A 17,526-nucleotide genomic window follows, 5' to 3' on the forward strand; every position below is an offset into this window, starting at 1 on the left:
ATATATAATAAGTATTACAAAATGTTATCCAAACTCTTAAAAACATTGTAGTATATATAGCGACAAGGTTATTGATATTCTCAAGCGATTTCTCTTTCAAATTCCTCATTCATATTGGAAACACTAGACTATTAAAGATGTCAGATTAGTGCAATGCCATATTACTAATAGTTTGCTATAGTACAGATTCAAATTTAGGAATCAGAAATGGAATCAGCTCATATGAAGTCAAAATAATTTAACAAAAAACGCTGTGAGAAACATTATATTCTATTTTTCTACTGTAAGACATTCAATGGATTCCAAAATTAAATTGATACTTCGCCAAATATATCATGAGAGTGTGAAATAATTAACTTGTGTACTGATATTTTATTCAGGAAAAAGTAAAAATCTTCTCGCAGGACATTGATATCGTAAATGAATTCTTATTTTAGTAGTAATTACATATATAAACTAGAAATTCGACGTAATACTTACCCAATGGAACGAAATAATATTTTCCATCGAATTTTATTTTAAATAATCACAGAATCTTTTTTTTTATACTGAAAAAAATATCAAAAGAGATTTAATAATCAGTCGAACAATATATATAGTACAGTAAGATATTATTTGAATTTTTATTGAAATTGAAGACTCACATAAACCAAAGCTATCTGAATTTATGTAAGGCCCGAAAAATCTATTAGGTAATATTAGTAATCTATTCGTAATATTTTTTTGAAAATTTCAATTTAAAGTTTGAAAGCACTTTTTCTTAAGAACATGGAAAAAAGCGTCCATACTTTGAGTGAAAATAATAATTGCCTAAATAAATCATAGGATCGAAGTCAAAAATCTCGATATTCAACTAAAAAATGCTGAAATATAAATCATGTATAAAATATTAAAAAAATTGTTAAAAGATATAGGTATAGAAAATAGAATAAAAGATATAGGTATCGAGTTAATAAATGCGATGCATTCTTTATAAAAAGGAATTTAATGTATTATAATACAGTTCACACAATGATGAAAATTTGCATACATTTCCAGTGACAGACACTCATATTTTTTACAGCAGATAATAACTTTTAATAATAATATCGACAGAAAAAGCAGAAGAAATGAAAATTAAAAACCCGACACTGCAAAGAATGTAATTTTTTTGAAGACAAAGAAATTCTAATAGCAAAGAATATAATAAGTTGTTCTGTCTCATCTGACAGAATAATCCAAATAGCCATCTAACCTCTGACTTCCTCTGGTTTGTTAGCTTTGAGTTTTAATTCAATAGATGGCGCTTCAAGTTTGATGACGATACATTATGACGAAACGTGGGAGGCGGATATAGCTGTAAACGTGGAAAAATTAAATCTTAGTTTAGTTCAACGAAATACATCTACAATAGCACGTTTTAACCTCAAGTAGTTTTTTTCAGATTTGTACTTTCATTTTGTAAGTAATTTGCCTTGTGTTTATATTACTTTTTTTCATGTATCTTGTGGTTTGATTTGCTGTGGTCTTATTTGGTTTGTTTTTTGCTAGTGTTTTTACTTGTTTTAATCTTGTGATACTAATTTATCTCTAAAACCTCAATTTTCTGGGATTTTCGGGTCACGAGGGGTCAATTTGTTGGACGAAAAGTCAGACCCCTCACAGAAAAAATCCCTGGTTTGAATCCTTGCCTGAGGGTGACCCTTGAAAAAGTCTTCGGGCCGGATTCAGTTAATCTTTCTTTTTGATTCTTTGACTATTAACTTAATATTTATTTCTAATTTGGTCATAATGTATAAGTAACTTTTAATTTCAATAAAAAGAAGAGCGTTGAGTATGGTGAAGTTAATAAAAAGAATAGAATTTAAAATGGCTTCTGAATTAAAAACGAATGTAGAATGAATTATTGCTTCTTTTATCTCGCTGTTTTTTAAATGAACTTTATTTTAATCAAAACTCTCAGATTTATAAAGAATCCAATTCCTCATTCTATTTCAGAATCGATTGTTCGATTTTATTCACTCCAAAAGAAATACGAGCTATAAAGGTCGATATAAATCTTCTTTGTGTCGCTTGAATCAAAGATTATAGCTAGACCGTATGTGATGGTAAATTTCTCGGAATAGAATGCGAGAAAGGGAGTTTTTGAAAGATGCATTCACAGACGAAAGAGCTCGTGAAAGCGAGAGTTGATGTTTGAATGAACATGGTTTGAATTGTTCAAATTCTTTTGAAAAAGTGTTGTCATAAATTTTATTCAAGGCTGGCTGTGCATTGTGTTTTTGAATACTGTCGTCAGAGTTTTATTTCGAAATTATTTACAGCAATTTGTAAAATTTGGAATTATAATAATACAAAAAAACATGGTTGAATAAAGAATATTTTGATAAAATTCATATGTTAAAAATTTTTATATTTGAAAAAACAAACAAACTGGGAAATACAATAAATTGTATTTGAATCCTTATAGTTTAATTTCTTAATTTAGAAAGATAATTTTGTATTTTATGTTTTAAAATTATTTTTTAGTACACGATTTTAATATATAATTAGTGGGGAGGGGTGAGTTCTCGTATATTCTCTGACAAAGATGTTCGTTTCCTTTATTCACATAAATATGGCGCACCTTGAGATGTGGATGCCATTAATGCTTACATTTTTATTTTCAAGCATTCCGCATGTGAAGGTTTTGTGTTTTGTTACAAAGTAAAGATAATCTAATATGCATGTTACACGCCTTATTTTAGATTGATTGAAATTAAAATTTGGCACTTAACTACAATTTATTAACCATATAACAGAACAAAATTCATTTATTTGAATTGTTGTGTTTTTGAGTTATCAAGTTGCGTGCTTGTGAAAGTACAAATTGATAGACGATCAATTCCTTGACGGATTTTGCCGCAAATCTGATGCTTACATAAATTTTAGATGTTAAATCTATGTATTGAATTTTATCTATCTCTCTTCGTTTTGCAATTATCGTGTTCATTTGTATTCAGACAATCAGACAGATATCATCAAAACGGATTTTGAACAAAATTTGATAGAAATTTTCAAATTAGGTGTGAAGATTATATACCAAATTTCATCCACCCTAGCTCGAAGTGCTATTTAATTACAGTGTTCACAATCAGGCAGGCATAACTCTAAATAAATGCTATTTGTTTCAGGATCTTGCATTATGCACCTGCACGGGCCTATTTCTTACAACGCAGTGGTGTGATCAAGCAGTGAATAAGAGGAACCACTTTACCGGAACTGTAATGTGGTGCGTTTTTCCTTTGGGTATTCTTTTTCGATGTTGCATTTCATGTTTCACTCACTTTTATTCTTTTGGTTCATTCGAAACGGTGTAATATTTCTGTTTATTAATTAGACGAAAATAAAATTCCTTCTGCATTTATCATTTCATCTCTATTTTAGTGATATCAAAAGAAATTGACGCTAGCGTAATGACGCGGAAAAATTTTCGAATCTGAGAACCGATAATAATTACATTGATTAGGACAAGAATAATAGCTATTTTACATAATAGCGGGATATTCTTCGCAATTTAGACAAGAATATTCGGAAATGAAGGAATTCACATTCGCTTCATGCGCAAAAACAATTACATTTTTTAAATGTATATCTATGCAAATTTCTTCGTGCATTACATATGCAGCAGCTTCGCAGCAATCCGATACATATCTGACTATACAACAAAGGCATAAATGAAAGTGAAATATTAGTAGAGCCGACGTAATGGCCTAGGGTTAGCGCGTCTTCCCCGTGATCTAGGCGTTCCAGGTTCGAGTCCTGGTTCGGGCATGTTTGTTCTCTTCCTTGTGTGTTCTCTATGAGGTGCGTGAATGAGCCCCCCCCCCCGTAAAAAAAGGTTGTGCAAGCGAGTGTGTGTGGGCTATCGTCATTTGAGCTAGAAGTCAGTTTTCCGCCCTCGGGTGCTTTTCCGTCAGAAGCTACTGTGCAAAATTTGGCTTAAATAGTCACACAACAAAAAAAAATTATTTGTAAACTAGTTTTCTATACGAAATATGCAAAATTTATACTATATATAATAAGTATTACAAAATGTTATCCAAACTCTTAAAAACATTGTAGTATATATAGCGACAAGGTTATTGATATTCTCAAGCGATTTCTCTTTCAAATTCCTCATTCATATTGGAAACACTAGACTATTAAAGATGTCAGATTAGTGCAATGCCATATTACTAATAGTTTGCTATAGTACAGATTCAAATTTAGGAATCAGAAATGGAATCAGCTCATATGAAGTCAAAATAATTTAACAAAAAACGCTGTGAGAAACATTATATTCTATTTTTCTACTGTAAGACATTCAATGGATTCCAAAATTAAATTGATACTTCGCCAAATATATCATGAGAGTGTGAAATAATTAACTTGTGTACTGATATTTTATTCAGGAAAAAGTAAAAATCTTCTCGCAGGACATTGATATCGTAAATGAATTCTTATTTTAGTAGTAATTACATATATAAACTAGAAATTCGACGTAATACTTACCCAATGGAACGAAATAATATTTTCCATCGAATTTTATTTTAAATAATCACAGAATCTTTTTTTTTATACTGAAAAAAATATCAAAAGAGATTTAATAATCAGTCGAACAATATATATAGTACAGTAAGATATTATTTGAATTTTTATTGAAATTGAAGACTCACATAAACCAAAGCTATCTGAATTTATGTAAGGCCCGAAAAATCTATTAGGTAATATTAGTAATCTATTCGTAATATTTTTTTGAAAATTTCAATTTAAAGTTTGAAAGCACTTTTTCTTAAGAACATGGAAAAAAGCGTCCATACTTTGAGTGAAAATAATAATTGCCTAAATAAATCATAGGATCGAAGTCAAAAATCTCGATATTCAACTAAAAAATGCTGAAATATAAATCATGTATAAAATATTAAAAAAATTGTTAAAAGATATAGGTATAGAAAATAGAATAAAAGATATAGGTATCGAGTTAATAAATGCGATGCATTCTTTATAAAAAGGAATTTAATGTATTATAATACAGTTCACACAATGATGAAAATTTGCATACATTTCCAGTGACAGACACTCATATTTTTTACAGCAGATAATAACTTTTAATAATAATATCGACAGAAAAAGCAGAAGAAATGAAAATTAAAAACCCGACACTGCAAAGAATGTAATTTTTTTGAAGACAAAGAAATTCTAATAGCAAAGAATATAATAAGTTGTTCTGTCTCATCTGACAGAATAATCCAAATAGCCATCTAACCTTTTATGTTAAAGAAAGTACAAGATAAATCACTGAATTTTATAAAATTCATATTAACGACGTTACGATGCTGGGGTTATTTATTAAAATAATAACATTATGACATTCCATTCAGGGTAAAAATCAGGAAAAAGAAATTTCATATATCAATTTAAAAAAAATTTTAATTAATAAAACTTTGCAGACTTTGACAACTATTTAGCAATTACAATATTAATTTATTATCTAATATTTACATCTTCTAAATCTAAGTAAATAATTCTAATTTCAAAACTCTGATGACAATCAATTAATTCCAGTCAGTTAGAATGCCGCTTACTTTTCCCGCAAAAGCAACAAGTTAACACCCATGCATTAAGGACAAATATTCCGTTATTTCTTCTTTCTACAAATTTTTCAAAAAATAGGTTAATTAATTGAACTGAGATTATTTCTTTGAAAGCATCGTCTTTCCATTGATTCTAGAATCCAAGTAAATCAATAATTCGGTCGTATTAAAACCTCTATCATTATAGACAGTGGATCATTTCCGGCAAGGCGTCGTTTCTAGGGTCGTTGGACAGAAAGGGAAGGAGTACATAAATATGTCGATTAACATTATGTCATTAGTCTGTTTCCAGGTAAATCAGTCAGTTCGTGTAGAATAAATATTCATTTAATTATAAAGTATTGTTACGAAATTTCCGGGGTTCGTTTGGATAGTGGGAGTTATATGGTGTGGAGAACACTCAATCAGCAGGCGGCAGTAGAAAATGAAACAACGACGTTTATTTACACGAAGACACACAGGACAGCACAAAGACGACAACTTTATACTGCATAGAAGACGATTATCTTCAGCCAAGACGTGCAGCATACAACCAGACTCTACTGAGCACAGCTTAGTTCAGCACTAGCTTCACTCCGTCGCTGCTCCGCTTAACTCTGGTAGGCCAGTTCTTTACCGTCGATTCCGACTACTCTCTTCTCTGTCGCTTCCGACTATTCTCGCACTCCACTGGTTCACGACTGCCCGGCAGCTGCGGTTGCTTCCTTTTATAGGTCTCAGGAGGCAGGGCTAGAAGCCTCTCAACCAATCAGGAACGTTCGAGGCGTAACTCGGTTCCTACTGGGCGGATCGGGAACATTCTCGATGTTTCGGGTATAATCTATTTTGGCGCCAAATTCGTCTCCAAGTCGCTAAATGGTAGCCAGGTTTGTCGCCAAGCTCTGGGACCTCCTATGGAACCAACTATGCTGGGAAGCAGCATCACAGATTCGTAACAGTATTATGATAACATTGATATTTCATCCAATATAAGTGAATCCATTTCATTACCGTCCTATCTATTTCATTACGTTCACTTTTTAATTACAGTATTTATAGACGTCAGTTTAAATAACGTTGTGTAAAGCAGAGATGTCACGCAAACATGAACTATAGTAAAACCAGCAGGAGTGGTCTCAGCAAAACTTTCTCGCATACTTTCTAATAAATTTGCCATGTCAGAGAACGCTTTACATGGCATTGGAGTATAATAGTTACCACTAATTAGTTACGCATTAATAGTATCCAAAAATCGAATTTGTGTGTTAGACACGTTTTACTTAACTGATTAAAACAAAAATTTGACACAAAAATGCACTTGTAGTCATAAAATTCTATACCTAATTTGATATTTTTAAATCATTGTGTTTTGGAATTATCGCGCTTGCGTGTTCCTTAAAGTACAGATCGTCAATTCCTTGCTGAATTTGGCTCAAAATTTGATAGGTGGCTACACTGTATCTGTATCGTGTTAACTTATATTCGAACAACCGGACAGACGGACTTCCTCGGAATAGAATTTACTCAAAATTTGACAGAAATCTTCAAATTTGGTGTAAAGATTACATACCAACTACAAGTTGTCTAGCACAAAGCGTTTTGAGTTGTCTTTGTCACAGACAGACAAGCTGACATTTCCCCAAAATGTATTTTTTGAACACAGGGAGATCTAAAACGTGTAGAGTCGTCAAAACCTCGGATTCGAATTTTTTGATAATGACTATGCTTTAATTTATTTATTACTTTCTCGCATATTACGTATGCGAGAAAATAAATATTAATAATAACATATCTTAATATATATAAATTACGTGTCACGTTGTTTGTCCGCGATGGACTCCTCAACTACTTAACCGATTTTAATCAAATTTGCACACCGTGTGCAGTTTCATCTAACTTAAAAGATAGGATAGCCCTTTTTTTGAATTTTTAATTAGAATTTTAATTATTAATTAAAACTAACTTTCCCGCCAAAAAAATCTTTTCATTTACCCTGCCGCCAAATGAGTACGGCTTCAGTTTTTTTCCCCAACAGTCATGAGGCTAGGCTTAAGATTTTTCGGCTGATTATTTGAAACGATTCTATTTATTTTCTTAATGTTTGATGCATTTAAAATGAAACATTGTTAATTAATCGATCTTTCAGATTCATTCTTAAGTACTTTTGAATTAAGATAAAACAGAATAAAGGAAATTAAAAATTTCTATTCTGCATAATGTTACCACAACCGGCGTAGAGAAACTCACGCATTTGCGTTACCGTAACTGGCGTTGAAAATTCGCGCATGCGCATTGTGTTCTGATTGTTGACATGACAACCATTATCAACGGATGATTTGAATTATTTTTAGATTAGTTGCATGCTTTTGTAATTAAAGTGTATTTATATTAGTTATGTATTTTTTGTACATGCTTATAGTTTTAAGTCCATCTTTTTTTAAGTAGTTTTTTTTAACCTGTTTTCAACCGATTATTTTAAACGATTCGTTTTATTTTCTTAGTGTTTGATGCATTTAAAATTAAACATTGTTAATAATTCGATCTGGTCATTATGAATCTAAGAAAATTTTATTGACAAATTCTTGAAATATTACATAAATTAAGAAAGACTTTCTTTAGTGCCCATAAAGTTTAAATGCTCAGTGACTGTTTTCAGTAATCATATTACAAAAAAAAAAAAATACTTTGTTTCAGTAAAAAATATTATTATATTAATTGCAGATTAATCCTTTCCACTTTAATTTATAGTATAAATTCTACGGGAACCAACAGAAAATTAGAGAGATACATATTACGTTATGACTAAAGGCGTTTGTAATATCATGAGTGAATTATAGGACTATCAAAATTTGAAGTTTTAAAATATTTTTAATGAAGAAGCTATTAAAGTAGGAATTGCATAAAATATTTAATTATTAAAATTTTAACGAACATTAAGATTGGCGAATCGGCTGGTCGCCAAAGGCGGCTAGTAGTATATATTTTTAAAAAATCACTAAAATAAAAGACGAATCCAAAATAAATCACAAACATCTTAATTATGATAAAAATATTTTGAAATATGAAACCATAATGATCAGTAAAAATAAAAGAGGAGCCGTATGACACCTGTTGTCTAAGGGGCTTAAAATGTCCCAAATCTGTCTCTGAATAGACTTTTGACTCTCCTGTACATTGGAATGTGCTTCCGGTAGTGCTATTTAAAACCATGTAACTTCCCACCCTCGGCTATGCGAAGGGTACATTACACAACACACGTAAGCCACAAAAGATTTCCAGAACGTGATGTTTCTGGAAATGTTTACAAACGTAGCCAGTGTTTCACTTTTGATAGTAAACTTTCAGAAGTTTATCAGCAATTGGGGAATGCCACTTGATGTTACGTGATGCCGTTTACGTCATCGATACAAAGAGCAGCACATGTGGAACTTTGTTGGAGAAGTTATGCAACGAAAGGTCAAATCTGATGTCCCATTGTGAAAAAAAATAATATTACATGAAGTTTTGCAATTATTGAACGACAATTACATAATCCTATGGAATTCTTAAATGTTTCTATTTCAAAGAATATATTAAAACATTTTTTTTAATATCTTATATATTACATAATAAGAACATATTAGAAGATTCTTTAATATTTAACAAGCATTTTTAAAAAAGAATCAATAAATATTTTAGAGTTGGATTTTGTAAAATAATTGTATTTCTTATGAAAACTGTTTTAGTTCTTAATATAATTGCATTCATTTCTCAATTAAATGAATGGTTACTAAATCGTTACATTCTGCCTTAACTATTTATCCTTTTCTTCAATTAAGGAATAAAAATGTTATCTCTCCATAAAAAGATATAATAAGGTACCAACTGGTGGCCAAAGGCAGTTAGTAAGGTAATATAGTTTTTTTTTTCTCTTTTAGGGTTGCGTTACTTTGTTGCCAAAAAGCATTAGATTTTAATAAAAAGAAAAAGAAAATTTTTAATTGAAAAAACAATTATTAACATTATAAATACATTATACATATAATACAGACATTATACATGAAATAAAAATTATAGAATTATAAGAATTAAATAAATTTTTTAAAAAAATATAGCAGTATTCCATTTTTGGTCACGTGACAGGCAAGTGCATCGTATTGCGTATGTCGTAGGGGAAAAAAAAAAGGACGTGACGTTACAATATGATATGAAAATACATATATTTAGTTGAAAAATATTAGCACTTATATAGTGACGTCATGTTGATAGAATCCGTTATTAATTAGAATACACATTTTTTTTAATATTTATCAAGTTAACTTATTAAATATAGGAAAATATTTGCGAAACTTCTTAGATAATTTGAGGAATTAATGATTTTTAAAATTATTGCACTGTTCTCTGTTTAGAATATTGATGCATTTCTCAATCGGAAACATTGCGATATTGAATTAGCAAAAATTCACTCTAGAATTTTGTTTTTAAAAAATCTATTATGAGAAGCTTACGGCTTAGGCTATAAATAAAAGTGCGATTCACTTTAAACGTTTTTTAATTATCATAAACATAAAATAAAAATATATTCAAAGCATTCATTTTCGGAAATGTCTTTAAAATTGATTAATTTTGTTTATTGCTAATATTTAAAACTCCAGTAAAACATTCACATATATCAATGAGTTCTTATAAATTTATATTGTAATGAGTTAAATGCATAATTACTCAAAACTCATATATTTTTTATAGTTAAAATTCAGTTTATTTATTTAAAACAAACAAACAAAAAAGGGTTAGCACAAAGTTAATTTCTGTTATTGATTTTTTTTTATATAGTGGCATTGCCTATAGTTAGTCAGTTAGCACTTGTGACAGTGCTAACTGACCCTCATTGAAGAAGATTTAAATTTTTTAATTAAAAAAATTGTTTATGCCATTCACAAAAAAAAGAAGTTCAGAGAATAGTTGAACAGAGTAGGGTTTTTTAAACTGCGGATTGCAACTCCAAATAAAATCGTGACAATAAAGCAGACTTGTGAAATTAAAAAAAAATATATAAAATTATAATTATTTATTGGCTTAAAAGATTTCATAATAATCTTATAGGTTAAGCTAAATTGTACTGTACCATCGCCAAACTTGAATTGCTTGTCTAATGTGGTAATGCTGTAAATGGCACGATGTGGACGTTTGGTGAACTTATAAATATTATACACGAATTATTTTTAATTGATTTCATTTCAATTATCATTAATTAATGCCTTTTAAATTTATTCCCAATATAGGATTAAGTGTATAACATTTGGCAGCAATGAGATTGCGATTTTTTAATATAAAAGATCATATGTGATCAAAGTTTACGCAACATTAACGAAGAAAATAAATTTTATTTTATTTTTGAAATGAAGTTAAATTTATTCAGCATTTAGAAATTAAATCTTTTTTATAGCTGAAATGTAATTTTACTTATTCAACATTTTAATTACAAACAAAAAAAGGCATTTTTACATTAACTATAATATCAAAAAACATTCATGAATTTATTTTTCTGTTATCGTTTGAAATGCTAAAAAAGTAGCGACATGAAATATGCAAATGAAAATCTGATATAGTTTTTTACTTCGAATTTCATGTTTACAAATGTTTAAAAAGAACGAATTCGTAATATACTTCATTAAGTAAGTGAAACAATTATGAAATATTGCTAAACAAAAATAAATATTCACTTGAAACCAAAATATAAACAGTAAACTTAAAAATTCGACTAGAGCATTAAAATTGTATACAGCGAAGTGATGGCATGAATTGTAATAATACGATTGTGCAAGTTAGTATGTAGATTAAAGAATGAATTTGTAATAATACGACTGAGTATAAAGATTAAAGGATGAATTTGTAATACGACTGTGCAAGTTTTTATAAAAATTAAAGAATGAATTTGTATACTTCATTCTTTGAACGAATTTATATACCAGAGGAAATAGGATTATAAAGGTAAATGTAAATATAAACAAAGAACATGTAAATATAAACAAAGGACACCTCAGAATGTTTAGATTATTTGTTGTCAAACAATACCTTATGATCAATATTGAAAACCGTTTATAGGTAGGTATATTTGGAACGAAACGTGCTCACAGAAACGAATCCAGAGTATCACTGAATAGAAAATAAATTTATTCTTATTTCATTGTTGAATTCAACTGAAGTTCGGTGAAAAAAAATTAAACCACCGAACCTTTAGAGGCTAGTGACTTGATACCGCAGACAAATAGCCTTGACGAGATTCCATACAACCAGTTCTGACCTTGCTCGGAGCAACCGACTTCTATGAAGAATTCCTACGCGAATTACACGAACTCTCATTAAATATTCATGACTTTTTTTCCTAACAATTCTCAACAACCGACCGGTCTTGTTACGTAAATGCAATGAGAACATTTCACTTGATATTACGAAAAAACTGGAGAAAGATAATAATGTTAACTACATGTAATCACTTTAGAAGTCCTTTCTTTCACTCATTTAAGAATTTATTAAAATAGAATTAATTATATAAATACAGTTATTAAGTTAAAACTATGTAAAATTCTACTGAATACTTATTGATCATGTGGCAATTGACATTAGGGATTATTTGTATTTTATGTTGTTTAGTTTGTATATAGAACTATTTTTGTAGCTTCATGGAATATCATACGAAATAATAATTATTTCGTTTATTTTTTGTCATTACTCACATAAGGTCATAAGGTCACATAAAAATTATATTTATTTATTTTATTTAGTTCAAGTTATGATGAATTTCAAGTGGTTGAACTAAAAGTGAATACTTTTGGACATTTCTTTCCTGAAATAATCAATACATTAATTTTTTAAAATATGAATTCATTCATTTTAATTTTGAAATTTACATAATTCGTCTCAAAACCTTATTACAAAATATTATTAAACAAAATATACCAGTTTTACTATAGTTAATTGATTCTTCGTTCTTTCAATACTTTATTAATGTCTTCCAAATGATTTCTTATATATCTCTCATAAGAGTCTACTATAATATCGATATATTTCTGTGACTTTATTTTCAAGTGACTAATTAGTTTCAAACTTTCCAATTAAAAACATTTCTTTCCTTATTTATAGTTCATATTAATTAAATATTTTTGATTGTTAAAAATGTCTAATGAAATAACAATTCAAATATTCCATAATATTATCTTTCAAGTTACTTGTAATGCACTTCAACAAAATAATAATTATTCAAAACACAGTCCTTGCAGTTATTTAAGTAAAATTACACAACCTTATTGTAACATCCCAATTTTCAATGTTTAGATTTTTTTTTCTAGTAATCATATTTTGTTTTACTACCTGAAAATGCAATGACTCAGATTATCTAATAGCTTCAAGCCGAATTTAAAATAACTTGTATATTTGTATTATTTCTATTCAGTTAACACTTAACTTTTCTAGTGTGCCGATAATCTGGAAAGTAATACTTAGCACCTATTTTTTGCATACATAATTAATTGTAATTCAATGGATTTTAAATATCTTAAATGACAATAACTTAAAAAAAAAGTAAAACGTGCAGAATCAAATAATAATAAACAAGAAATTCAAATTTTATTATTGATAAAAAAAAGTTAAGAATTTTCATCAAAATTTAAAAATTAACTAATTCAATATCACTAAAAGTAAACGATTTCAAACCATTTTACATTTTTTTAAAAATAATTCCACATGTTTATTTTATTTTTTTAATTAATTTAAACTTAAGAAAACATTTTACAAATTTAATTCCTAAATGCATATTCATCAATATTAAAATTCTACTTTCTGATATTTAGTTTTGATAAGTATACTACAAATTAAATTTAATATAACATCTTCCTCAATGAATATATCTTCTTCAATTAAAGCAATTTAAGTCATAACTGTAAAATAAGAGAATAAAGAACACAAAAATAAATCAAGACAAGATTAAAAAAACTAAACAAATTTATTTCATAAAAACAATATAGTGATAAGATGAAATTATTGACAGAAGAATATCGATGAAATTTACGATTTGAATGACACAAATTTTTTTACTTACGAAAAGATTAAAATGAAATATAATAAGAGAATACTGCCAAATAGATTGCAGGAAGATACAGATATTTTGAGATAGAAAAATATTTTTGTGAAGTCTTATACCAGTCCCCAAGTATTTACAGTTCAGTCTAGTCCAACAAATGGAAAGTCTCTTACAGATTTTCGAACGATGTTGAATGCTGGAACTAGAGCTGCAGCAAAAATGAGGTTCTTAAGCGAAGGGATGACATCAATTTTATGATTCCCAGTAGGGCTGGCTGCCCATTAAAAGTCGCCTTATACCATCATCTTGTATTTGGACCTTGGCTTGATATGCACCAAAGGAATATTTGCCGAACTGATCGATTTTCTCCGTTTTTTTCTCTCAGGGCAATGCCAACCATCAGACAGGGCTGCTTGATGCCATCAAGAAGCGATGTGTAGTATTTAGATGAGGACAGTCTGGAAATCATCGGATAATGACGGTCCCTGAAGACGACGCCTGATTGATGTCATCAGAAGATGAAACTTTGCCACGAAATGTCTTCCTCAGCTTTTCCACGAGTCGGGTGTGGAACTTGTGCAGAGAAGTCTGAGACTCAGATTTAGGCATGCTTTTGTAAGCAGGTGTGTGCGAATGCCTAGGTGAACTCAGGAAAGAAGATACTCCACTAGGCGAGGATGACAGGCTGGACCCTCTGGATTGAGGAGTGCCGCAACCGGCACGGCTGCTTGGGCAGCTGGGATAGATGTTGTAGTCATTTTTCACAACAGGCATCATGAAAGCCATTTTCAATCAATGAAGTTGGTTAAGTCCACACGATAGAAAACTGGATGAAATATTAACTCCAAACAAAAACGTTGGTAGAGAAGAGCTGAGTTTGAGCTGGAAGTTCACGCAGTGAATAATCAGAGCAGAATGAAGTGTCCGGAGGCTCGTCCTCGATTAATATAGCTAGTCGAAAGGGAGGAGGGATCACCGCTGGCAAGTGTCCAATCCGACTGGCGCCACTCAGACAGATAAAGAAAAAAATTAGATTTCGTCAAGGTTAGGAAGGTCCTCTCGGTCCCGGGAAAGAGTGGAGAGTGAAAAGGGAGGGTGGCAGTTATCTGTTGCTGCAATTGGTCGCAGCAATTTTTAAAGAGGGTTTTTTAAATTTTAGAATGAACCATTCATGCGCGGCATTTCGTCTGGATGATACGAGTCAGGAATTTTTCGTCTTTTTAAAATTTTTTATTCACTTTTTTTTCATGGAGTTGGTATTCAAAAACTGATAAGTGCTTCATGAATTTTTTTCTAGGTAATATTGCATAATAGATACTCTGTCTGATACTTTAGCAGATAATCTTTATTTATGAAATTATTTCGATGAATCTCTATTTGTGATTTTTATTAAGTTTTTTATAACTTTTTTTTTTTTTTGCCTTGAAAATTTTGCTTGCGGCTTATGTTTTTTTTTTTTTTTAATCTCGAAAGTTCTTTTAAAGTTTGTATTAATCTGCATTAAAATATAAAGTATGAATTCTAAAAATTATTCTGAAAATGACAAATTTAAGATAAATGCATGATTGCATTTTGAAACTGATTTTTAACACTGTTTAAATATTGATTTTAAACATCATTTACGGAAATCTTGCAAAGAATTTGCACGAATTTTTATGAGTAAATTTCATATAACATATATTAAAAAAATGATTTCCATATAGAAATCTAATCTTGAACTTTCACTAGAATATTTCAATGCATTCCTGTTAATCTTTTTTTTTTCAAATAATCTTTTTCAAAATATATAAATAAATAGTCCGGAAAATACACATTTGATATTGAAAAAAAAAAAAAAGATAATTTCACTGTAAAAAAAAATGTTAACATAGTTATGTATAAAATTATTTAAAAGTTTAACTCTGATTACTTTTGATTGCGAAGTGCGTTTTGTTTTGAAGAGCTTCAGAGAAAAAATAAAATTCTCTGAAATTAAAATTTTTCCTGTAAAAATGCCTTTTTGTCAACTGCATTTTTATATTTATATATGAATGTTATTTCTTTTTTAAAGAAATGAGAAAAAATTAATTAAGTGTACCAAAAGTAAAGTAAAGCAAGTTTAAGTAAATAAATATTCTAAATCACAACTTTAACTGAATTATTATTTTTATTATTTGGAAAATCGTTCTCAGTAGGTAATATATTATTGTATATAATATGACATTACCTTAATTTTTGTAAATAATTTTTCTATCTTATGTTTAAAAATTAGTACGAATGCTCAACTTACTTGCTCGATGTTTTCTGAGTCCTGCAAATTATTTGTAATCTATTTGTATTCTGGGAAAATTATTTGTAATGATGATTTCCGACTTTTACTGATTAAAAAACAGCGTTTATAATTAAGCTCAGTTTTATTTCGAAAATATTTTTTTTATTAACATGATTTCGCTTTTAAGCGGACAAACTCAGTCCTGGATTAAACGTTTTTGAAGACTTTAGTCAGCGCAAGTCTCGGGGCCTCCTTTCTCTTCCATATCTTTCAAAATCAGATATATTTTATTGATATTAATATAGTTTTTAAGTAAAAAGTTTTAAGCAGCAAATTTGAAAAAAAATGAAATAATCACACATCTAAAAACTGATAACTTTAACTTGGCTTTACTATATTGTGCGTAAAGATAATTCATAGTTAAATTTTGAAAATAATGCTATGCAATATATTAAAAAATTATCTTTATCAATTTTTAAATTTAATATTCAATTATAGAATTGAGCATTTTAAATTATAAAAATTTTATATTTTTTAAAAAAGTAAAGTTTGTTTCCTTACAAGCTTTATCTCTAAATATATGCTTATGATATAAAATTTACGTATGGTGATTAAATTTGAATGCTGACGGAATATTATTGTAATATTTGATTTTAATTGAACGAATTAAGTCATCTGGCTTTTATAATTCCGTGAAAATTCAAAATTAAATTCTTTGAAAAAAAGTGTTAAGAAATCGAAGGATTGGGGTCTCCTAAATAGCGGGCATGCTACTTTTTTGGCCTACTTTGCCTATTTTATAATCCGGTTTTGGGTATACTATCTGCAAACTGCGACAAGCGATGTATGCTTGATAAAATAACTATTCAAAAATTCTACAAGAAAGGCCATTGGAAATTCCAGGGAGAAAGATTTTGTTTAATATTTGACCACATTGCATATGGAATCAGAAAGAGAAATCTCAATACCACGCTGAAAAGGTGCAATTAAATCAGCTAGAGTGATTTCTTGAAACTTCGCTAATAAATTATAACTATTCGATAATAAATGCACTTGCTTATTACTAACTGCATGCCATTGGCGAACAGTAGTTATGAAAGAGTCTATTAGCATGCGATATTTGGCAATTAATCACTAGGATGCAGTTAATACATAAATGTCGGAAAACCAAATGTGGAATTTGGACGTTTTATTTTCCGAAGAATTGAAACAAAAATTTGTCACGGCATTACAATTGTAGTTACAAAATCACGAACTAAATTGCATATATTTAAGTCTTTATGTTTTGAAAATTATTGTGTCTTCATTCTTTTGAAATATCAGATGGACAGACATCCAACTATTTGATGGATTCGATTCCAAATTTCATAAATATTTACACATCATATGTTGAATCTGCTTACCAAATTACATCTATCCAGCTCTCTTCGTTTTGTAGCTATTGTGTTATAGTGTTAACAGACAGTTATATTCTAAAAATGTGTTTTTTAATCAGGAAATCATTTTAAATGTGTTTTTTTACTCAAACCTCAAAATATCGATTAAAATTTTATTTTTATGCTTATGATGCTTTCACTCAGCATACATCGTATATGAGAAAGTTACTGAAAAGATGATCGCAATAAAGCAAACAACTTTCTTTT

The 17,526-nt window shown here is 29.2% G+C and overlaps 1 protein-coding gene across 1 annotated transcript; it reads right to left on the reverse strand.

The window, feature by feature from the left end:
- Positions 1-13,535: 13,535 nt before the first annotated feature.
- Positions 13,536-14,563, reverse strand: LOC129981240 (uncharacterized). Its single transcript, XM_056092000.1, has one exon. It carries the CDS (start codon positions 14,416-14,418, stop codon positions 14,098-14,100), a length of 321 nt encoding a protein of 106 aa, XP_055947975.1. The 5' UTR covers positions 14,419-14,563; the 3' UTR covers positions 13,536-14,097.
- Positions 14,564-17,526: the final 2,963 nt, after the last annotated feature.

This window comes from Argiope bruennichi, chromosome 8, assembly GCF_947563725.1.
Source record: "Argiope bruennichi chromosome 8, qqArgBrue1.1, whole genome shotgun sequence".
In the NCBI taxonomy this organism is placed as follows: Eukaryota; Metazoa; Arthropoda; class Arachnida; order Araneae; family Araneidae; genus Argiope; species Argiope bruennichi.

Coding starts and splice junctions, on each gene's coding strand:
- LOC129981240 (XM_056092000.1), bottom strand. CDS start 14,418: ATGGCTTTCATGATGCCTGTTGTGAAAAATGACTACAACATCTATCCC.